Here is a 24,140-nt window from a genome sequence, read left to right on the forward strand (position 1 = left end):
GCAACCCGGGATCACCGAAACGCCGTTAGACTCGACGGGTTTCCACTTTAAACGCGCGCTCACAGACAACGTCGACGTTTCTGGCAAGAGCTGTGTTCATGAGCGCAGAGAGCTTCTCTCCCAACATCGCCGAAATTCCCCAGCGCGACTCCAATTTCCTTTACCGTCATGGGTTACTGGCGCTGCGCTTTGGGTTTCAACAGAATTCCAGTCTGATCAAGCCGCGGAAACTTCCGCGATCAATCACCTCTCGTTTCTTTCGGTTTCGGTGATGAGGCGTTTTTAAAGGCCGTCACCTCGCGCGTCTTTTCCAGCAGCATATTAAAGAAAGCCACAGCCGGCACACCTTCACGTGAAAGCGTTTCTTCATCTTCCTCAAGAGCATCCCGTTGGAAAGGATGTGCGAGTGTCCCTACCTTACCCGACCCCGTGCTCTTAACCCAGTTACTGTAGAATGGCGCGAGCTGCTATGATATTAGCATCACTCACATCACTCTAACTCATCTCATTTATTGTGCAGTGTGTTGGGAACATACAGATGTAGTTTTATGACGAGAACAAATGAATGCACACACCAAACTAAATCAAGTTGATAGGACACCCATTGTTGGCATGACAAGCATAACTAACAATCAGACCTTATTTCACAATTACTTATAAAGTTAATACTTTCCTAGAACAAGTACACCTTGGATCCATATAGCCGACTGTCACAACTCCTGTACAGAAATCAGCAAAAACTCACATAAAAAACATTAAATGCCTTTTTTGATAGATCCTCAAAAAAAAAAAAAAAAAAAAAGCACATATTTTCTAATACAATGTCAAACATGTACATGGTGTGTGTATATCTGAGTCCCAGGCTTAAAATGTGTTCTTGATTTTGGCAGCTACGAGGTCCAGGATCTCTCCAGTCTTCTTTTGCCAGTTGAGGATGTGCTTGGACTCGGCGCACCACAGCTCTCCGTGGCGGGGTTCTGCATTTTCACAGCGCTTTTTCACCTCCTCCTGCTGCTCCTGCGGGAGAAGACGATATGAGAGGTTTCTCCAACACTTCTGAACACTACCACTAAGGAGTTGTTTATGCCTTAAGATGTACTGGCCTTTCCTTTGGTTGAGAACTTGTGGAAATATTTAAATAGGCTTAAACAGTATCTGCTTCACCTTGGCCAGTGGGTTATTGGAAGATATCAACATGCACAACTGGTAGGAGTATTGGTTACGTGTTGCAATGATACATCAGGCCATGTTGTGAATGAGTGAAAATATGGCTCCCAGAATGAACTACTAGTTTTTAAGGCTGTAAATACACTACATGGGCAAAAGTATTAAGACACAGACACATTACACCTATAGGAGCTTTTATTTTATCCCATTCTCAATCCATAGGCATTAATGCAAAATTGGTCCACACTTTACAGCTATAACTTTCTACAAGATTTTGGAGTGTGTCTGTGGGTATTTTTCATCCAGACTAATAGTCTCCATTTTAGATAATCCCAGAAGGTATTCGATGTAATTGAGGTCAGGGCTCTGTACAGGCCAGCCATGCCTTTATGGACCTTGCTTTGTGCACTGGAGAACAGTCATAATGGAACAGAAAATGGCCTAAACTTCTTTATCGCTGTGACCTCGGGTTCTTTCGGTCACGCTCGGCCATTCCGTTCAAAAACCTCTTCAAACACAGAGCAGCTGCAAGGAGTCTTCTCTATTTTTTTGGTAAAGAAGCATCAGTCTAAATGTTTGAGTCTCAGCAGCGCGAAATGATGACGAATTTCAAAGTGGAGTGATGTAAAGGTTGCTCGCCTGCCTGCCAAATGACAAATCTTTGTCACATATGAGGAAAAAGATTGGATTTGGGCCACTTTTACCAGCTGTGTAGCCTTTTATGCACTATGCACCCCAGCCCTCAGTGACCCCACTCTACAACTTCACATTGTTTGCCATTTCGTGGCTGGGTTGCTATGGTTTTCCCGATCCCAATTTTCCCCACTTTTCATTAATAATATTTACAGCTGATCGTGGATTATCTAGGATGGAAGAAATTTCACACAGACCAAATTCAATAATTAAGAGGTGTCTCTCAACACTTTTGCCCAGGCAGTGTGCAGGAATGGGGGAGTAGCTAAGTAGCACGCTACTTTTTTTGTAGGTAGCTACAAATTCTAGTAGCTAGCAGCTGTAGCCGCTACCGTTTTATGAAACGTAGCTAGTAGCGCCTACAAAGTTTTGTGCAGCTAAAACGAAAACCCCTACAATTTCGCCACAAGCTTCGTTTTCGGAAAAAACGAACCACAGAACAGTCGTTCACTGGGCTAGTGCGGACTGTGCAATCATGACTGAGCCACGGACAGTTTGAGCAAAGGGGCACCCCTTTGCCCCACACACTGACTTAACTGTCTTGACTCAGGGGTCACAACCGAAAATGTTAAGAGCTGTTTTGTCCTTTCAACAAAAATCAAATGACTTTTGGATGCATGACATTTTATGTCCGTCTTATCTTGGCTGTAAGTATATCTCAGTGCTATATGTCTATATGTGCTGATGTTCTAGTATAGGCAAGAAATACAAATTCTGTGGAGCTGCAGCAGTGGAGAGATTACTCAGGCCTGATTCTCACCCCAAACAGAGCCAGAGTCACTGATGAGGATTTTGAAATGTTGCTGAAGTTTAATAAAGACTCTGAATGTCATGTCTGTTCATAATCTGATCAGGCATAACATTATGACCACCTGCTAGTTTCTACACTCATTGTAGCCAACTACAAATTTTTCAGTAGCTATCCTAACCCTGATAGTGTAACTCTAAATAGCTGACAACCCACTTACATCAAAGAATGGCTGTCTGTCTATGTTCCAGCATGTGATCATAGATCTGTACATATCACTTTCTTATGATTTTAAATGATTACTCAATTTCTTATATTACTGTGAAGCTTTATCACCTGTATATGAAGCACTTTGAGCTGCCACCAGCATAAAAAAGTTCTATAGAAATATCATTATATAAATAAAGATTATTACACTGGGTAGAAGATTTATAGCACTTACCTCTGTCCCATGCTGGAGCTCAAACTTATAGAACAATGCCCAGGCGTCACCCAGGTCTGGCTCAATCTTCACTGTGCGTAGGAACCATTCTCTAGCTTTGGTTATCTTTCTTTCACTCCAGAATAGCCTACAGGTCAAGACAGGTGCACTAATCATGTGAGCCTTTTCAACACAAAGCATTAGAAAAAGCTGTGAGCCAAAAAAAAAAAAAACTGATCTAGCTGATCTGGACAGTTACCAGCATTATGATTAACTAATGCAAAAACAATGCCTTATAGCAACCAAAATGCATAATCTATTTTCTGTAATTGTAAGCAAGAACATCAGTGAAACAGTAAGAAAGCTTTTTGTTGTGATATTCAGATATGATAAAGCTGAATAAAATAACTCAAACTTCAAGTTCAGTTCAAAAGCATGGAGCCTTACTTTGCAACAGCCAGGAGAACATGGGGATCATGCTCGCATTTTTTCAGAGCATCAACACTCTTGGTCTTTCTTTGTGGCCTGGCCTCCAAAAACACAGCCTCAGCCCAAAGGATGCCTGTTAAAAGAGGACAACGGGGACCTGAGAGATGGTTTCTCCATTCTAAGAATGAAAAGCGGCTGAGAAAAAAGTAACAAAAGGAATGGAGTGAAAATTATATAAATATGTACTTGACTTAATACTTATACATCTGTTATTTGTTCAGTTTTTATGAGGCCTGTTTGTGGGAATGTCTGATGTGCCTCTTTCCTTCTGTGGTTTTCATAACACCCAGATACTTGGAGGGCAGCTGTCTCTTGAGAGAACTGTTGTGACTGAGATAAGGGCTTGTTTATGCACAACTATCCTGGGAGACATGGTGATGTGACCAGAGACTGTGGAACTGGGTAAGAAGGTTTGTGAGAAGTTGACATTTTAATATGCCTCTGAACCAACAGTTAACTTTTACTCCAACAAATGTGTAAGTACAAACATATTTTATTTAATTTACATTCAATTTGTATAAAATAATAACTGCTTTATCCAACCATGTTGGTTCACAGAGACCGGTGGGCTACTTGTTATGGATTTTCTCCACTATGGTATTTGTGAATACATTTTTCCTGTCTTCCCCTTTTGGTCATCTTTGGTTCCTTCTGAATCCATCATTATTTTTTTGTTTGTTTTTTTCCTCAATTTTCTCTCCAATTTAGTCATTTCCAATTCCACTCACTAGATAGGGTGTCCCCAATGCATCCTACCCACCAAAGAGAGCAAGGCCAATTATGCTCTCTTGGACTCCCAGCTGTAGTACCACCAGTGATCGAACTCACAATCTCCTGATGATAGGGCAAACGCTTAGATGGCTGCGCCACTCAGGAGCGTTATTGAGGGTTAAATTATGCATCAAGACAGGGGTCCAAAACTTGCCATTTTCCCTGCTCAAGAACACTTGATTCAACTCTATGGATAGTTTACAGGTTTAATTTATGTGTTCAGATGTGTTTCAGCAGAGAAAGGACCAAGCCATGCTTAAGCAGAACTGGACAATCCTGCTGTAGGAAAACAGCCTACCTGAGTTGGGGCACTCCTGTAAGGCTTTGGCCATCAGTGTGTTAGCAATGTTCTTCAGGCCTGCTCTATATTCCAGTCGAACTGACTCTAACCTGAGAGATGGGAAATAAGATCAGGTTGTTATATAGTGCTGTAGCCATGATTTGTCCTGAGTTCTGTGTGTAATATCTTACCAGAGCTCTGGGGTTTGTGGGTTCTTGAGGCGAGATTTCTCCAGAATGGCACGGGCACGTGTCAACTGGCCCACTCTCTCCTCCAAGTGAGAAAGCAGCAGCCACAGAGGCATGGAGTGAGGACATTTCTTCAGCTAAAAAAAGAAAAGCTGTCTAATGAGATCAGCATAATATGGAGAGTCACTGAAACCCGCCTTGTGGTTCTGGCAGTGTAGTTTTACCTGCTCTTATTATGCACTACATTCAGGTCTTGCAAAAGCTCACTAAATAGAGCAACTTCATGCCTTGTCGTAACCGAGTTTGAATAATTTTATAGAGTAAAAATTCTTTATAACTGAGCTAGATGCTGCCTACTCCAGTTTATCTGACATATTGTACTTACCCCCTGGTTGTAGGCTTCACGGGCCATGTCCATGTTCTCTGACTGCTCCTCAATCTGACCCTTCATCATCCAGAGTTTGGGGAAATCCTCATAATGCCTTAAGGCCTCAAAGCATAGCTCCTGGGCTGCTGCAATATTTCCCAGCACCCACTCCAACTTCACAGACTTCATAAACACCTGCAAAAGGAAAAAGAGTTGGTGTGCTTTTGAAATGCCTGATCCTCACACGTTAGGCTGCTTCATCAGTCTCAAACCAAGGATCTTAGGGGAAAAGGCCCCTCCCCCGCCCCACACGTTATATCTGTTATATCGGGATGTAAACCATTGGCAGGGAGAAAATAAGGCAAAGCATTATTTTACTATTACAGAAATAAAAAAAATGGTAATATTTTCAAAAACTACACAAAGGAAAATGCTCAAGAAGGGTTCACATAAGGTTTTCAACATTTCCCGTAGGTTGTTCCAGTTTAAATGTGAAAAAGACAATAAAAGCATTTGGTTTTGAAAACATTATCCCTTCTGCTGAGCACTGCCAAGTACCTGATGGAGTGAGAACTGCTGACGCTATTTCCTGGAGCAAGGACAGAAGACAAGCCCAAACAAAACTTTCTGGCAACCTCTGCATTATTAACTTTCAAACATCCCAACTCTGTTCAGATAAAAGAGAGGACACTAATCTGCTCTTAACCTTAGGTCATGTTCCAATTACTAGCTGGATCACTATTCAGGCATTTTTAGATCCAACTCCAAAAACTCACAACAGGCAAAGCAGATGAAAATCGAAAAGTTCCCATCATAACATTTTTGGTAAAGTGAGCATAGTTGATCGTCTGCACACTGAATGAATGTTTCATTACCAAGAAATTAATATGAATCCTCTTTAATTTGATTTAGTGCAGCACAGTATGTAAAACTAAAATAAAAATATCACCATATTCATTTTTGACTTTTTTTTAACATTTAACACTTCTGATTTTTTTTTTTAAGATATGTACTGTGTATCATTACAATTTCATCAGGTATTATGAAATTTTTGGCATATTGCTCCACAGTACTTCAGACTATATATAAACAGACCCAACTAACCTCCAAACAAAACAAACCTCCCTAAATATAAAAGAACTTCCTAACATTCAATTAGAACAGTACATCAGATTAACATTTGAATTTACTGGTGGTACACAACACTGGAGCAGTGCCCTTGACTTCAGCTTTATAGTAGCTAATTGGGTGGTCATACTGATTAAGTAAAAGAATAAAAATGAGAAAGGGAGGACTATTAGAAAACACCACACAGACACAGTCTGTTTTTTGTCAAGCTGAACAACTATGTGAGTTTGTTTGTACGTGCATACACGTGAGTCAGAGAGAGTGAAAGACTTCTTTCAGCTGCACACACTTGTTGATTCTTGCTCTTTCACTTGCTGCCTACTTCATTTGTAGTCTCTGGCAATATTTCTAATAATCAGTGACAATGTCAACATAGGGGGGTGATATGGAAACATTAAAGTCCTTCAAACAAAAAATGTTAATTAATACATCTTCATGGCTTAGTGTCATCAATATACTTGTCAGAAGCTGTCCCTTCTGGAGGCGGTTACATTAATATTCTTATTGAATAAATATTTCATACTGAGATTTTCAAAGAATCAATGGATGGGAAAAAGTTACAAAAGTGAAACATGAAAGCTAAACATTATGACATTAATTAGGTTTGATTCCTTGATACTTTTTATGCAACCTTAGTTGGTTTTCTTAGCTGTTTTTGTAGGAAGATTCAAATTTAAAGGCTACCCAAAAGGGAAACAACCCCACTTCCCCCTGAGACCAGTACCAACAGAGTGACAGTGACAGAGGCTTCAGAGTGTTGAAAAGTCCCCTCTGGGCTCTACACTGTAGGCCTGGTTTACATAACCTGTAAGATGGATCCCTGACCAACGACGAACTGTGACAACGACGAACTGTGAAACTCTCTTGACCATCAGAAATGTGAGAAAAATGCAAGCATGTGTGAGAAATCCAACAGAAAGAAATCTTCTGGAATAGTAAACTGCCCCCTTCCCTGCCAAGCTGTGAGTTGGTCACATACCCTGGCGGTGGGAGCACTACTACGGGCTTTGGCCAGTAGCCTGCGGGCTCTTTCGTACTCGTTATTCTCAGACTCCAGCTTCACAGCAGCCAGCCAGATCTCCTCACTGTTGGGATTGGCCTGAGAGAAGAAATGGAGAGCTTTTAGCTTTAAGGATAAGCCAAAGGGAAACATGGTTCAAAGTAGGCTTACAACCATACAGTAACAAGTGAGCCTAAATAGAAACTGTCAATAGAGGACTATAAACAAAATGACAAAAACTAGTATATAACCTTACAACAAAGTTAAATGATGTGACACACACCATACCTTATTTGGTTGGCCATTTCAGTTTTGTTTGAAACAAAATAGCAGGTCTGAAAGGCCCAAAGCACTGAAATTTGGTCCACCCAAATAAGGCGGTTTCTGTGTGGAAGCATGGTTCAGTTCTTTTGCAGTGTAAAAACACTTTTTTGGATGGTTCGGTCTTTTAAACCAATTACAGGAAGCTGAAGAAGGCTATTATCAGCCATTAAACAAAAAAGAAAAAAGAACTGGGAGAGAAGTAAAAAAGAGCCAAGGTAACACACAGGGAGAGGAGTAGATGCAATGTTTAACTGTAATTTGTTCTGATGTAAAAATCAAGTCAATTTGAAGAAAAAAAATAATAAAATCACACATAAAAACATGACAGACATGCACTGTTCTGTAAACGAATCAATGTCCAGTGTAGGGAGATGCAAGCTAAGTAGGTGATGATTACAAGATGCAAGTATGTCATGTATAGTACTTCAGTGCATTCATTAAATTGCAAGGTGAAACCAAAACTAACTGGTTCAAATATACACAATGTCACAAACATATGACCCTTGGTCCAGACCTTGGGCTAGACTTTTGGGTGTGAAAATGCCCTAAGACTGACAGAAGTCTTGAGATACTTAAGAGCACTTGCATGGTGTTTTAATTGGTATTGCTAACTGAGTGTGAAAAGAAAACAGATTTGGGGGTTCACCTGGAAGGCCAACGCCAGAATGCTTCTAGCTGCTGGGACATCTCCAGCGAGCCACTTGGACTTGGCCCCCATCAGCCACAGAACCTCCGCCTTGGGACAGTGAGCTACTGCCCTCTGTAAAAGAGCCTCCAGAGATTCTCTGACCGGGGGAAGAGAGAAAAGTTTTAGGACTCCTTTGGGGCTTTCCTGCAAATAATGAGCAGCTCATAAAAGTTAATTAAAAGTTGATTGGTTTGGACGTCAATGTTATGTATGTCAATGTAAAACTGAAGTGTCTTCCAACAAGATTAGCAGCTGCACAGTCAGGGTGACAAACAAATCAACTGTACTTCATGAAAACTCAATAAATCCATCAGTGGAAACTACATAATATGCCCTAATTGACCTTGACCAATTTGTAGCAAAATGAAAGGAACAGAAACAGTATTATTTGTCTTTATTAATAGATAGTCCATGTTGGGGCTGCGGTCTTACCTTGTGCCATGACTCTTCTCAAAGTAAGCTGCACGCAGCCACACGCTCTTTTTGCTGGGGAAGACCTGCAAGGCGTGTGCGTAAATGGCACGAGCACATTCCAGTGCACCGTGGGCCACACACTTTGGTGGACATGGACAATAGATTATGGTCAAAATGTTGTATCAATCCATGTTAAAAGATATTGTAATGCATTAAATTGTTGTATAAAAACTTAATTTGACAATCGTTACATTTTACATTTTAGTAGCCAGGTATATACCCTTGTCCTAATTTTTCAAAAATCATTTTAGTTTCTTACACTATCTGCATCCTCCATCCATGTGTGTTTGCAGTCCTCCTCCTCGATTCCAATACCAATCACAGCTCTGATCACAGCCTGACAAGTAGCCACACTGCCTGCCTTATCACACTCTTCAGCATCCTTGAAGTGACAAAAGGATAAGAATTACAAAGAATGAAGCAAATTAAGGCATATTTTTAAGATAAGCCAGTCTGGCATTGCGTGCTATTTTTTCAACAGCAGTCAGATTCTTGATTAGAAGTTCCAGTTGTATCTGTTGAGACTTGAGTCAGAGAATCTGCATTTCTCTATAGTAAGTTGAGGAAAATCTGGGATGCAGTCATGCCATTTCATGGTATATCCTTACCAATCTATCTGAGACAAACGATATTTTGTAGGGAGACTTGGACACAGACAGTGTATTTGTCACGCATGATAATTTCCTGAAGGTGCAAAAGAGGCTTGCCAGGGTGTACTGGCAGAGTAAGGTATGCTTTTCAACTTGTGTGTCTGTGAAGCTCTCTGCAGCGGCATGCTTTTTGACTAAAAAGCATACTGCGTAACATATGCCATCATGTTCTTGCGTAACCAGGCCTGCTCCTCTGCTCTTTAAGATCCAGAGCAGAGCTTTGGGATTAGTCTTTTGGTGCTGTCTCTTTTGTAAGTGTGCTGAACCTGTCCATACACATACAAGAGAAACTTTAACCTAAAACCATGTATTCACTCCAGTATTGCCTTACTCCAGGATTTGGGACTGTTAATCTTTCAGTTTTCATTCAGCAAAAACATCACTTTTGGACTAAAATTGAGAAGTATTGCCAAATTAATGGAATATTTTAAAAACCAATTTGCAATAACAGGTAATGAGGGAAACAAATACAACTTGAATACGACTGCTTATGTTTCTTTCATTTGTTCGTTCTAAACAAAGGAAAAATCTTTTGCAAGTTCGTTATCCAAAGTGAAACGTGGCTAAGCTGAATGAGCATGACTGACCTGAATCCATTGTTCACGATTGATCTCAACACCGTTGGCCCTTAGTGAGGTGATGGCTCTGTCAATGATCTTCTCTACCATTTGCGTGTTGCCATTAGCCTCCTCCAGCTTGGCAGCAGTGATCCAGATGTGCCGGTCAGTGGGGATGTTTTCACGAGCCTTGTTCAGAACCCGCCTGGCATTTTCATATGTCTCTAATCGTGCTAGGGCAAGCCAAAGCTGTGGCAGAAATAGGAGCTTTTTATTAGAGAGGCCTGTTTTTTATTTCACGAAATGGGTTCATGGGTTAAAATGAGTGTGTGATGGTGTGTACCTCCACACTGGTTGGGCAGCACTCAACAGCTCTGCTTAACATGATTCTAGCGTCCTCAGGCTCCTCCAATTCAACGGCTGTCTTCCACAGACGCACAGACTTTGATACGTTCTCCAGAGCTGCAGTGACACACACACACACACACATTTCTTTTATCACAAATGGCAAACAACAATTTATACACTGTCTGGTCTGGTACTGGATACAGGCATTTGCAGAGAAGTCAACTGTAAGAGGTTTGAAAGGCATTTGAATGGCAAAATACATCAAAACTTCAAATGTTTCACATGGAAATAACTTCATGAAGTTATAACCATGAAGAATAAGTTCATGAAGGAATAACTTCATGAAAATGTTAACTATTTGTACTATAAATGTTCACCATTACTGACATGCAACATTAAAACATAACTGAATCAGCCACCTTTTAGTAATCCCTCATCTCCTGTGGTGTCATCAGTTGCTGTTAATGTTAATGAGTTAATGTTAGTCCTGCCTGTTACTGAGTGCATGAACATTAGCGAGACATGAAAGGAATAACTCTTTAGGGTAAAGGGTAACTCTTTAGCCTAGGGTTAGCCCTCAGCATAGCAACCCACGAGCCAGACTAGTGCACGCTCAACACTGCTTGCAGCACATCGTCATCAGTCAGCTGCATCAAACAGCTCGCATTAAGCCAGGTATACGAGTTGTCCGAAGTGTTTCAAACTTGCCTCAGTTGGTTCTTACTGAAAGTTAATGCCATTCTCGAATAATAAGCTACTGTTAACTTAAAAAATAAGTTTTCTTAAGCATCTAAATTTGGTTTCTTGGAATACATGTGTTATATTTGTATTATTGCAGCATAAATTTCTCACTGCCATTCATTCATGCTTGATGTGTTTGTGACACAGAACAAAGCTCATTAAAATAAAATATAAAAAAATTTAGGGTATATTTAGGGCCACCTATTGCATAGGTTAGACAGTGTTAGTATCAGTACTCTGTATCGGCAAATATTTAATATAGGCATATATTATATTTTAATACCATGGTTTCCGTGTGGGTATTGAACCGTAGGGGGCATATTCAATTGCTCGGTAACATACTGTGTAACATTGCATCCCTAGTGCATCTCTGTTTATACTTTATGCAAGGTTTCCCTGGATGCAAGAATTGAATTTGTGCTGTTTTGCTAGAAAGAAAAAAAAATTATAAAAGTATAATTTTTATAGTCAAGTCAGCACAAATTATGTAGGCAGTCATATTTTTCCAGGGCGAGCTTAAACAAACTCATCTATGAACAATCCAGGTATGGTCTGGTATGCTGATTTTATACTTAAAAAGGTACACAGCTTTACTTCATTAACCATTTTGCATAACTTCATATATGTTGGAATTATCATCATATATTCTCAGCTGCTTTTTGCGTGCCTACAGAAAGTGCAACAGATTTAAGAATATGATGATATTTATTCATAAATGGTCCCAGAAACAAACAGTACTGTGCTGAAAGACAAACAAAATTTTTTAGCCAAGTTTCATTTTGCAGATTCAGCGCACTGTTTAATTGTGACAGCTCGGCAGTTTGATATCTAGAGAAGGCAAAATCTTTTGTATCTGCCCCACAATAAACAATAAACAATGCAGGTAAGAAACATTGCAAATTAAAGAACCAATATGCATGAAAAAGCTAATTCAAATAACATTTAAAAACAAATAATCCAACCAGCTGTTAAAACAGACTAGTCCAGCACAGGATTATGCACATTAAACTACTCTAAATCCACTGACTCTACATGAGAATCTTATTATAAAGCTATCGGCCCTATCTGGATAAATACAGTGATCAAACAGGGTTGTTTAGACTTGGCTATCACAAGGACAGGCAGACACAGTGAGTTCTAACAAGCCAAAGTTGAGCGAGTCATTAAAAATGAGGAAATAAGTCATTTGTCTCTGTCATAGAGGTATGCTGCTGGGAAGAGGACAAAAGCAAGTCAGAGACAGAAGAAAGAGAATAAACAGGATGAAAAGTGAAAGAGAGCTAAGAATACAGAGGAAGGAGTGCAAGTTTTAAATTAAACAAGACAAAAAAGATAATAAAATAAAACAGCTTTGAACACTGTAGGAGGGCCAAAGTATTTTTAATGAGAAGCCGCTCGGTCACCGACCTTTTCTCAGCACTCGTTTCTTGGCTCTTATGTCAGTCTCCAGCTCGGCTGCTCGAATGTAGATGCGCACAGACTGGGGAAGATGTCGCACAGCCTGAGCAACAACTGCCTTTGCTGTGTCCCCTGGCTGCAACCGTGCAGCCTCCAGCCATACGTCTTCACTCTGCAGAGAGAAGAAGCGCATAGACCATTGTTTTACTATCTTTATGAAGGGTTTAAACTGGGTTTCAATGTCTTAACAGTATTTAGTAGCTAAACACTCCACTCTACCACCATCTTAACATGACTTTAACCTTTACTACAGAGTAGTCTGAACATCATTACGGGTGGTGAAATCGATACCCTTTTTTGCAACTTTACTGATTAAGGGCCAATGCATTTTATCATCAGGGAAAAAATTTGATCCCCGCAATCCTTAATAAATAAAATAAAACCACGTACATCAGACCATATATATATATATTTATTTTCACACACACATACATACACACACACACACACACACACACACACACACAATTCCAATGAAGTTGGGACGTTGTGTAGAACATAAATAAAAACAGAATACGATCATTTGCAAATCCTTTTCAGCCTATATTGAACTGAATACACTACAAAGACAAGATATTTAATGTTCAAGCGGATAAACTTTATTGTTTTTTGCAAATATTCACTCATTTTGAATTTGATGCCTGCAACACGTTCCAAAGAAGTTGGGACAGGGGCAACAAAAGACTGGGAAAGTTGAGGAATGCTCAAAAAACACCTGTTTGGAACATTCCACAGGTGAACAGGTTAATTGGAAACAGGTGAGTGTCATGATTGGGTATAAAGGGAGCAACCCTGACAGGCTCAGTCAGTCATTCACAAGCACCCACAATCACCACTTTGTGAACAACTGCGTGAGCAAATAGTCCAACAGTTTAAGAACAACGTTTCTCAACGTACAATTGCAAGGAATTTAGGGATTTCATCATCTACAGTCCATAATATCATCAAAAGATTCAGAGAATCTGAAGAAATCTCTGCAAGTAAGCAGCAAGGCAGAAAACCAATATTGAATGCCCGTGACCTTCAATCCCTCTGGCGGCACCGCATTAAAAACCGACCTCATTGGCTCACATGGGTTCAGGAACACTTCAGAAAACCATGGTCAGTGAACACAGTTCGCTGCTCCATCTACAAGTGCAAGTTAAAACTCTGCCATGCAAAGCGAAAGCCATATCAACAACACCCAGAAACACCACCAGCTTCTCTGGGCCCGAGCTCATCTGAGATGGACTGACGCAAAGTGTAAAAGTGTCCTTTGGTCTGACGAGTCCACATTTCAAATGTTTTTTGGAAATCATGGACATCGTGTCCTCCGGGCCAAAGAGGAAAAGGAGTGTCTGGATTGTTATCAGCGCAAAGTTCAAAAGCCAGCATCTCTGATAGTATGGGGGTGTGTTAGTGCCCATGGCATAGGTAACTTGCACATCTGTGAAGGCACAATTAATGCTGAAAGGTACATACAGGTTTTGGAGCAACACGTTGTCAACCAAACAATGTCTTTTTCTGCTTATTTCAGCAAGACAATCCCAAGCCACATTCTGCACGTGTTACAACAGCATGGCTTCGTAGTAAAAGAGTGCGGGTACTAGACTGGCCTGCCTGCAGTCCAGACCTGTCTCTCACTGAAAATGTGTGGCGCATTATGAAGCGCAAAATATGACAACGGAGACCCCGGACTGTTGAGCAACCGAAGTTGTACATCAAGCAAGAATGGGAAAGAATTCCACCTACAAAGCTACAATTAGTGTCCTCAGTTCCCAAATGCCTTATCCATTTGAACATTAAATATCTTGTCTTTATAGTATATTCAATTGAATATAGGTTGAAAAGGAATTGCAAATCAACATATTTATCTTTTATACAACATCCCAACTTAATTGGAATTGAGGTTTTATATATATAAATAAAATATATTTATATATTACACACACATTTTATATGGTGGCCAGGTAAAGTTGTGCATCAACACACAGCTCTACCAACACAAGTGCAAAATTGTAATTTCACTACTTATTCTCGTACTTATTCTAGTGCGTTGGAGCAGAAGAAAACAAACATATTATGCACAGGCCAGCAGGAGTGTAACTGAGAACCACTTATTTATAGCATATATCGCTATTGTTAACTAAGAGTTTTAACACTGCAAAATCTGTTTCAAAAGGGTATTGGACCATCTTTCATAAGGCAGCACTGTCATTAGTTCTCCAGCACAGTAGGGAAGTTGTGCTGGGCTTTACCCCGTGATTAATAAGGTAGTAGATATTTCGACAGATTTAATGAAGTCATCTTCTCAGCCAGGGCAAAGGCCTTGCTCACCAGAAACTGGTAACAGATTGACTTCATTAATCTTTTGCATGCGTGTTCATTTTCAGAGCAGTCATTCCCAGCTTCCCTTCAAAATCAAATCTTTTGCTTAGTGTCAATTATCTCTGAATTAATGGGCTCCATCTTCTATTGTAGATAGAAAAGCGTGGGTCCAAGTAGAGGGCATTCACCTGCACTGTGCACTGGTCAACTGCTTTGGAGTGATGGGCCTTCTGAATCACTCAGCATGAACTGCCCCAACACTGTGGCACATGTCGTAATGATGCCATGAGCGCAGCTTTGTACTGGCATATCTGTCAGTGTGTGCGTCGCATTCCTTTAAAATTATTAATGTAACATGTTTCTGAGCCAAACAATATAACTTATTTTACACACTGAAGAACATAAGTTCACTTTGTACATGCTGTAGCAACTAGTGCTAACTAAGCTCAGCAGTGTCTACTAGCACTAACTAGCCTAGCATTGTCCAGACACAAAATATGTATTAGCAAAATCAGCATACAGAAACATCTAAATCAAAGCCTCGTAAAATGAATAATGCATTTATAAAAAAAAAAACAGTGAAAATGAACAATGATCCTTTTTAAAAATTAAGTTTAATTTCATTTGTATTTGCAACATATTTTGGACATTATGATGCTGGATTGTATTACTTTATTCAAAACTTGTGGTACAAAATTAACTCCACAGAAGTCTCTCAGCACAAGGCCACATGCAGGTTTTTCAAGTAACTATGACAAGAAGACAACACAGCAACTCCATGCTCTGTGTGAATACAGACCTTTAGCCCTTAAACTCACTCGCTCACTCTGCCCCCTACTGGACATATTTTTGGTCTTTCATCTGAGCAAGTGTTATTTGTTCTGAAGTGTCTGGATTTATAAATGGAACATAACTCAGCATTTATAATGTTTAAAATGCCTTTATGTCATTTTATTACTTTTGACTAACATCATATTTCAGTTCAGAATTTATACAAATATGTCTATATGTGAATGTTGAGAGTTTGACTGACCTTAGGACACATCTCTGTGCCTTTCATGATGAGATTTCTAGCCACCTGCAGTTTCCCTGTCACCTCCTCCAGACGTGCTGAGGCTATCCAGGCAGGGGGGTGGTGAGGATTTGTTTCTCGCACCGACTTCAAAAGCAGACGTGCTTTCTTAATGTCACTGCACACAATCACAAACAATAAAATCTTCCAATGAACATCAGCTGGCCAATAAAACTTGCAGAAAAAATGGATCTTTATCAATTCTGAACAAAAATACATCCAAAGCCTTTCATAAGCAGATTCATTGCAAACTAAACTTAAAAACTTAAAAAGTGACCTGATATCGCCTCCATAGGTAGGGATCATTGAGTTGAGGTCTGTGAGATAGCCTTTAGGGTCCACCACTGTCTGCCCACTGACCGAGTCAGACACCTGCAGACATTGCAACAAAAGCTCTAGAATTTGGCCACTATTCATAAATTTATACACAACAATGAATCTTTTCTCTAGTTTTCTAGGATACAGAATAAATGGAGGAAGATAAAATACATAACCGCAGAAAAACGTGTTTAACACCATTAATCAAAGTGAAATGGAATCAGCCCCAGCTCTGCAAAAATAGTGAGAAGGGTCTGTCTGCAGCCATGCACTCTCAGCCTGACATGCACCGCCAACATCAGTGTTGCTCTGCCACAACAGGGTTTTCTTCAGTTTTATGAGGGGGAAAAACAGCGAAACATGCTGCTGGGCAACAAGAGCTACACTGAATGTATATTAGCGTTGCCATATTGATAATAAAGTAATAAAATATGGAATCTTTCAAAATAAAACGTACCACTATGTTAAGACATGAATGTCGGGTTTATTCGCAGAAAAACCAAAATGGCTACCGCTTAAACTCATGAAAGCCAGGCTTAAGACGATCAGAGCTGGTTATCAAAAACTGTAATATTGATTAAATTGAACTTAGTAAGGATTCTAGGTGTTATCAATGTAGTACAGAATACTTCTGCTGTCTCATCAACATTGTCACAACCTCCTAGAAAATCAGACAACGTTCATAACTTTCTTAGGAATTACACTGCCGACAACGCTGTGGGCACCAAAACAGCGCGTTGTCACAATGTAACTGTTTGCAGGGCCGTAAGGAGTAAAACCTGATGGTTTTGCTTTCCAACGGGAATCGACTTGATGGTTGCTGTTAGAGGCCATTAGGAAATTATCAAACATATGTGGAATCAGTCCCAAAACACCTGATCAAACGATCAGAATGCTTTACACTGTGATATCAACCCATCAGGAAAACACAGAAAACCATTAACAACTACTGAAAACCACCAGGAACCAACAGACGCTTTTAATGGGTTTTACGACCTTTTTCATCAGAAAGGTACATTAAATGTAACTCTCCAACAGAGTTAACATTGGTTTAAGTGATGATATCGCTAAGCAGCAGTAGCCAAAATTTACCGTTCTGTTGGGTTGCTTTTGCCCAGTGCATTTGCCACTGTGGCAGAGAGTGCTTGTGCATGTGACGTCACTGGGGCTGAGTGTGCATGTCTGCAGCTAGACTCTATTGAACATAGTATTCTAAAAACAAGCATTTTTTGAAGTCTTCTCTGTCTCAAATGCTAAGTAAGGCAAATGTAGTATAAACATAATTTACTAAAGCATTTAGTATGGGGGCTCAGCCAGAAAGATTTTAAAGCATACAGGCTAAAAAGTAAGACTTCTTTGGCAGAAAACATTAAAATAACACCAAAAATCACAACTTTATCTCTTACATAATTTTGAGTTTCCATACAAAATGTAGTTTTCAATCTAAGTGTGTAACAATTACAATAACTATCAAAAAGTCTAATTTGTAACCCTGTATCAAAACTTAAAACAGCATCCTAATATGAACTTCACTTTCTTCTATGTACCTCTCATTGATAATCTTTTGTGGACATCTGAGAGCAACCTATAAGAGTAAGGTGGGCAGGGAGGAAGAGGGGCTTATGTTATGCATGCAACCAGGCTCAATTTTTAAAAATCAAACAGGGTTGCAACTGTTGCATCTCGAGTATGCACGCAATGCTGTGCATGGCAAACACTAACATACAACATAAGGCACACATTTTGTATGGGTTATTTTTGTATGGGTTATTTTTAATCTGCAGACAAAAGAAAAGCCTGTGATTTCACCAATTACTGATCATCTACAAATGGTACACATGACTTTGAAAGTGCTGACCAACAGTATACCTGACTGAGCCTCATGTCCATCAAAGTGTTTCTGGCCTGACCAATCTTCCTCATGTCCAGCTCTCCAGCCCCTGGTGTCATGCCCCCTGGATATGGTGTATTCAAGCCCCCAGGGAATGGTGTGTTTAAACCAGCAAATTGCTGTGGAAAACAAAACAAAAACATTTCTAAAACTCAAGTATGTTGAACATGAAATAATTGTAATTTTAGTACAATGATTAATTATTTAATTATGGGTAACTGATACATAATTTAATAAATTAATTAATAAATAATAGTCTGATACCATTCTAATTTAATCGTACTCATCAAAAATTCACTGGCACCAACATTGATATCACCTGATACCATGTGACATAAGCAAGTGAACGCTACTGTGCTAATGGACAATGACAAAGCTGGCAGTGAACCTGGCTCTGCTCGCACAGAGAGGTCTTACTGACTCTGTTACTATTGTACCCAAAACTTTTAAACACACACAAACACAATCACAACTACAGGTGAACACAAAGACTGAACATTTGGAGAGGGAAAAGTCAACATGTCCATCTATGTTGACTTTACTGTGTTTGACTAAATAGATTAGATATAGTATACATGACTGTACCATGGACCAAGCGTTTTTGTACAGCTCCAGTATATAAATCATAGGCTTTGTCTGTACATGATGGAGTATTCAAATTACAGTGTATGTCACCAAAGACCAATTTTTCTAAAATAGCACAGTGTATGTCTGGTTTAGAGGACATCCAACTACAGCTCAACCAGCCAAACAAAATATTCCAACAAAACAAATCTCCATAAGTGAGCTTCTCAGATTTGACTCGGATGTGACTCCTGCGGTCACTGACCTACAGAGACTGTTCTTGAAAGAAACCAAAGAGGAGCATCGAAACTATTAAATGTAATCTACCTACAGATGAACAGAAGGGCTTCTTTAATATGGAACATCCACTCTTCTCCACTGCAGCTCAATCCAAGATAACTAAAAGTAACAGAGTTTGCTAAATAACTCCATTTAAAATCAGATAGATTTTAATGATTTAATGGTTAGGGTACACGGTAGCACAGGGTCACAGTGGGTAGCACTGTCATCTAAGAGTAGGAAGGGCATAGATTCAATTCTCTGGTCATTTGCAAGTTCTTCCCGTGTCTGTGCGGGTTTCCCACAGTCCAAAATCATGCAGATGCTAAATTGCCCCTGTGTGTGAATGTATATGTCTGTGTGTCTGCCTTATGATGGACTGGTAACCTGTCCAGTGTTTCCTGCCTTCCACCAAGTGGCCCCAAGTATGCTCCAGCACCGCCTACCCATCCCACTGCACAACCCCCCCCTCTAAGTTTGGCTAATGAGCATGTGCGTGTTAAGATACAGTAATAATTTACCTGCTAAGAACGTATCAGATTTGGTAGTCTTGAGCCCTAAAAAAATACGTACTCTTACTCAATCTAAAGAAAATCATATAGATGCATCCCTAATCACAACACAGAGGCTAATGTGTATTTTTTAAAAAAGCAGTAGGTTCTCACCCCTTGAAGGGGGTCAACTGTGGTATGGTTTTCTCCAGTCTGTAAGTGCTTGGCAAAGAAGCTATCTGGCACAGGTGTGAGTTTCTCATATCGCGGGTTCCTCTGTCTCTTGTTCCTTGCATCACCCACATCTGGAATACTCAACCACTCCTCTTCTGTCACCTCAACAAGCTTCCTCTAAACAAACACAGAAGAGTAAAACTGCATTTGTCATGGACATTTTCTGTTCATACAGTACACTTCTTAGCATAGTAAATGACACAATTCTAACAAGTAACATACAACAAGACAAAAATCCAGATCAAAAGAATCAATATATATACACACACACACCTTTAGATCTGAGAACTGCTGTTGGATCTTGGGACGCTCCATACGATATTTCTCTATCTCCTCCTTTTCCCTTAGCTCCCTGTGAAATTCCAAAAAAAAAAATACAAAAAACAATGGAAGGAATCAGAGTGGCCAGGGATAAGATATACAGTATCTCACAAGAGTGATTATACTCCTCACTTTTCTGTAAATATTTAATTATATCTTTTCATGGGACAACACTATAGAAATGAAACTTTGATATAACTTACAGTAGACAGTGTACAGCTTGTATAGCAGTATAGATTTACTGTCCTCTGTAAATAACTCACACAACCATTAATGTCTAAATAGCTGCCAACACAAGTGAGTACACCTCACAATGAACATTGACACAATTGGGCACAATTTTGTCATTGGCCCTTCCTGGTATCATGTGAATCATTAGAGTTACAAGGTTTCAGGTATGATTGGGGAGCCGGGCTGTTAAATTGGGTGTTTTGGGTACAATTCGCTCATACTGGCCACTGGAAATTCAACACGGCACCTCATGGCAAAGAACACTCTGAGGATGTGAGAAATAGAACTGTTGCTCTCCACAAAGATGGCCTAGGCTTTATGAAGATTGCTAACACCCTGAAACTGAACTATAGCATGCTGGTCAAGGTTAGCTACAGTGGTTTTCCAGGACAGCTTCCACTCAAAACAGGCCTCGCCAGGGTCGACCAAAGACATTGAGTCCCCATGTTCAGCATCATATCCAGAGGTTCGCTTCAAGAAATAGATGCATGAGTGCTGCCAGCATTGCAACAGAGGTTGAAGAAGTGGGAGGTCAGCCTATCAGTGCTCAGACCATATGCCACACAATGCATCAACTCCGTCTGCAAGCCTGTCGTTCCAGAATGAAGCCTCTTCTGAAACTGATTCACAAGAAAACCTGGAAGCAGTTTGCTGAAGACAAGCAGTCCAAAAATATGGATTACTGGAACCAGGTCCTGTGGTCTGGCGAGACCAAGATAAACTTGTTTGGCTCAGATGGTGTCCAACATGTGTGGAGTATTAAGACAACTTGCCTACAGTCAAGCATGGTGGTGGTAGAATCGTGGTCTGGAGCTGCATGAGTGCTGCCGGCACTGGAGAGCTGCGGTTCATTGAGGGAAACAAGAATTCCAACATGTACTGTGACGTGACAAGCAGAGCATGATCCCCTCCCTCCGCATGACAGTTTTCCAATAACGACCCCAAACACACCTCCAAGTTGACAACTGCCTTGCTTAAGGTAAAGGTGATGGACTGGCCAAGTATGTCTACAGACCTAACCCCATTCAGGACCTGTGGGGCATCCTCAAGGAGAAAGAGGAGGAGTGTAAGGTGTCCAACATCCACTAACTCTGTGATGACATCATGGATGAGTGGAAAAGGATTCATGTAGCAACCTTTGCAGCTCTGGTGAATTCCATGGCTAAGAGGGTTCAGGCAGTGCTAGATAATAATGGTGGTCAAACAAAATATTGACACTTTGAGCACAATTTGGACATGTTCACTGTGGGTGTACTCATTTGTGTCGCCAGCTGTATGGACATTAATGGCTGTGCGTTGTTATTTTCAGAGGACAGTAAATCTATACTGCTATAGATTTAGATTTAACGACATGGGGGCAGTCGTGGGCTGGAGGTTAGGGATCCAGCCTTGTGACCGGAAGGTCACCGGTTCGATCCCCAGAGCCGACAGCACATGACTGAGGTGTCCTTGAGCAAGACACTTAACCCCCAACTGCTCCCCGGGCGCTGCGGATTGGGCTGCCCACCGCTCTGGGCAAGTGTGCTCACTGCCCCCTAGTGTGTGTGTGTGTGCTCACTAGAGTGTATGTGGTTTCACTTCACAGATGGGTTAAATGCGGAGGTGAAATTTCCCCATTGTGGGACTAATAAGGGTCTTAATCTTTAATCTTTATACAAGCTGTCCCAGTTTCATTTCTATAGTGTTGTCCCATGAAAAGATATAATAAAATACTTGCAGAAATGTGAGAAGTGTACTCACATTTGTGAGATACTGTATAAACAATGAGGTATAGTTTAACAAAATCACATACTAAAGAAATTATCTGCAAGAAAAACAAATATTCATATTATCTCACTTGACATTTATCAAACCAAGTGCTGACTTATAATGCATAATAATGCCAACCGTTTTTACAAGCAGGAAAAGTCATACAAGAACTCCAGGTTAGAAGAGAAATGTGATTTTTGTGGCATGATTCTGAAATACTGCATTTCACTTTACATTATCATACCTTCTGTTTTGAAGATAGATAGATAGATAGATAGATAGATATTTTACCTTCTCTCTTTGCGTCTCTCATCCATCCGCTTGTCCAATGCTGCATAGATGGCATCTGCCTCTTCATCATCTTTCTCATAAGGCCCACTGGAGAACAGGCTACCAGCATAACCATTAAACTAAAAGACAAAAATAAAACAAGCTTATTTAATTTTTCACTGAATAGATAAGAAATAAAAACATGGTCTGCACACTTGTTGCTATTGATAACACTTTTGTGCAATACGCGCAGTACCGTATTTTATTATATGTAAACATATACAATAATGAAACGCATAATTATTCTAATTAATAACAGATAACGGACAACATGGATATTATGAAAGCCGAGCAGCATAAAAGCAGCCTAAAAGTATTTCAGACCAGTATGTGGATTTGGAAAAGTGTTAGATGTCTTTTGTATCCAGCTACCTCATCATAGTTGGTGTCATTCAGATCCTCATCATCATCATCCTGGCTCTTCTTCATCTGATCCCCCACTGTTCTCTTCCCTGGGGGAGCATGACGGTCATCCACCGGATCATTGGCATCTCGAGCGGGACCAATGTCAGAACGTGTGGTGAAACCTGTGGCACTGCAGGCAGAAAGAAAAAAAAAAAAGACATAACTACTGCAAGCTCACTTTTCATTTCAGGTTACTTCCAACACATGGCTAACACTGTAGCCAGAGAAGGTAAACATTAATTCAATAGAAAAGTGTGGGAACAGATTAGCAACTACTGTACAGACTTTTCCTTTGGACACTAAACATTAAGGAGCCAATGAACCTAATCTGAAACATGGTGTCCCTACTATCGACCAGTAAGTTCCGTTCGTGGTCAAATTCATACCCTAAGCCTAAAAATCGGACACTAAAGTAAATCGATGACGGATCAAAACACGTCAGCCGATTAAGAACGAATCTTCTGTCTCCTCCTCACTTTTACACTGAAAAAAGTATTTCTCTCTAAAACTAGAGGAAATACTGTAGCATAAGATTAATAATGGAAATGCCTTAAGTGGTTTATTGCACAACAGGAACCTAGAGGTTCAGGACCAACCTCTCAGAAAATTAATGAAGTCGCGTTAAGCAAGCACCGATACGCTAGCGTTAACTTTTTTAACTGCAGTTACGTTGCGAACGGCAAACAACTTTACCAAAATAATTGACCGTGCACAGCCTTAAAGTTTAATGATACATCAGGTAACCTAATTAAGAGCCATTTAATGTAATAATGCAAATGACTAGCGCAAATGAACTAATGTGGAGATTTTGATAAGTTTAATGCCTCAAATGCTAGCAAGCTAACTAACACCGTTAGCTTCGCCTCACCCTCTGCCCAGTCCGGGGACATAGCCAAGCGGCGCCGGCATCCCCAGAAAAGGTTTCTTCTTTTTGTTGAGACCTCCCATGAGCGGAGAGGCCAGAGGAATAGCGGCCCCGCCGGTAGCACCTCCGCCGCCGGCCGCGGCAGTGCTTTTAGCGGCGCTTTTCGGAGGTTGCTTGGCTGCTGCGCTCGCCATCGCTGTTTCCAGCACAACACACGCGCGCTTCCTCCAAACCTCGAGATCTAAGACACGCGAGTTTCCCTACAGCGCCTCTGCTGACAGGGAGTGGTAACATGAACCTGGACCTTCATATTAAACGCCAAAAGGTCCCAAAGTCGGTCTTGATGACGCCATGCTCTGCATGCACCTTTCGCAAAGAGCTATTGTGGCTGCAGGTTTTCACTCCAAACAAGTTGGAGCTCACCTGACTCCACTTGTTCAATAAGCAAGTCTTAGTCTTAAAACATTTTATGAGGCGATGTACTTGAAAACCTGCAGCCACACCAGCCCTTTGCAAATAAGATTGGACACCCCTGTCCTACTCTAACATGCTGTTTCTAAAAACCACATGCTACCATATTAGATAGTATGT

General features: G+C 40.4%; 1 protein-coding gene across 1 annotated transcript; it reads right to left on the reverse strand.

Moving 5' to 3' along the window:
- Window positions 1–494: 494 nt before the first annotated feature.
- prpf6 (PRP6 pre-mRNA processing factor 6 homolog (S. cerevisiae)) lies at window positions 495–23,780 on the reverse strand. Its single transcript, XM_017681904.2, has 21 exons — window positions 23,553–23,780; window positions 22,652–22,814; window positions 22,241–22,359; window positions 19,922–20,000; window positions 19,589–19,765; window positions 18,059–18,199; window positions 16,149–16,243; window positions 15,833–15,989; window positions 12,442–12,604; window positions 10,289–10,407; window positions 9,976–10,194; window positions 8,998–9,120; window positions 8,697–8,818; window positions 8,223–8,361; window positions 7,232–7,351; window positions 5,143–5,319; window positions 4,761–4,894; window positions 4,588–4,679; window positions 3,477–3,591; window positions 3,051–3,177; window positions 495–1,017 (listed from the first exon to the last, which is right to left on the reverse strand). The coding sequence occupies exons 1-21, from the start codon at window positions 23,741–23,743 to the stop codon at window positions 865–867; spliced, it is 2,925 nt and encodes a 974-aa protein (XP_017537393.1). The 5' UTR covers window positions 23,744–23,780; the 3' UTR covers window positions 495–864.
- Between the last annotated feature and the right edge of the window lie 360 nt (window positions 23,781–24,140).

This window comes from Pygocentrus nattereri, chromosome 9 (assembly GCF_015220715.1).
Source record: "Pygocentrus nattereri isolate fPygNat1 chromosome 9, fPygNat1.pri, whole genome shotgun sequence".
NCBI classification, from domain to species: Eukaryota; Metazoa; Chordata; class Actinopteri; order Characiformes; family Serrasalmidae; genus Pygocentrus; species Pygocentrus nattereri.

Excerpts from the sequence above, each read along its gene's own strand:
- prpf6 (XM_017681904.2), bottom strand. The coding sequence starts at position 23,743 with ATGGCGAGCGCAGCAGCCAAGCAACCTCCGAAAAGCGCCGCTAAAAGC. Across the intron at positions 20,001-22,240 it reads GAGAGACGCAAAGAGAGAAG|GGAGCTAAGGGAAAAGGAGG; the intron begins GTAAAATATCTA and ends GGAATTTCACAG. Across the intron at positions 4,895-5,142 it reads GTGAAGCCTACAACCAGGGG|CTGAAGAAATGTCCTCACTC; the intron begins GTAAGTACAATA and ends TTCTTTTTTTAG.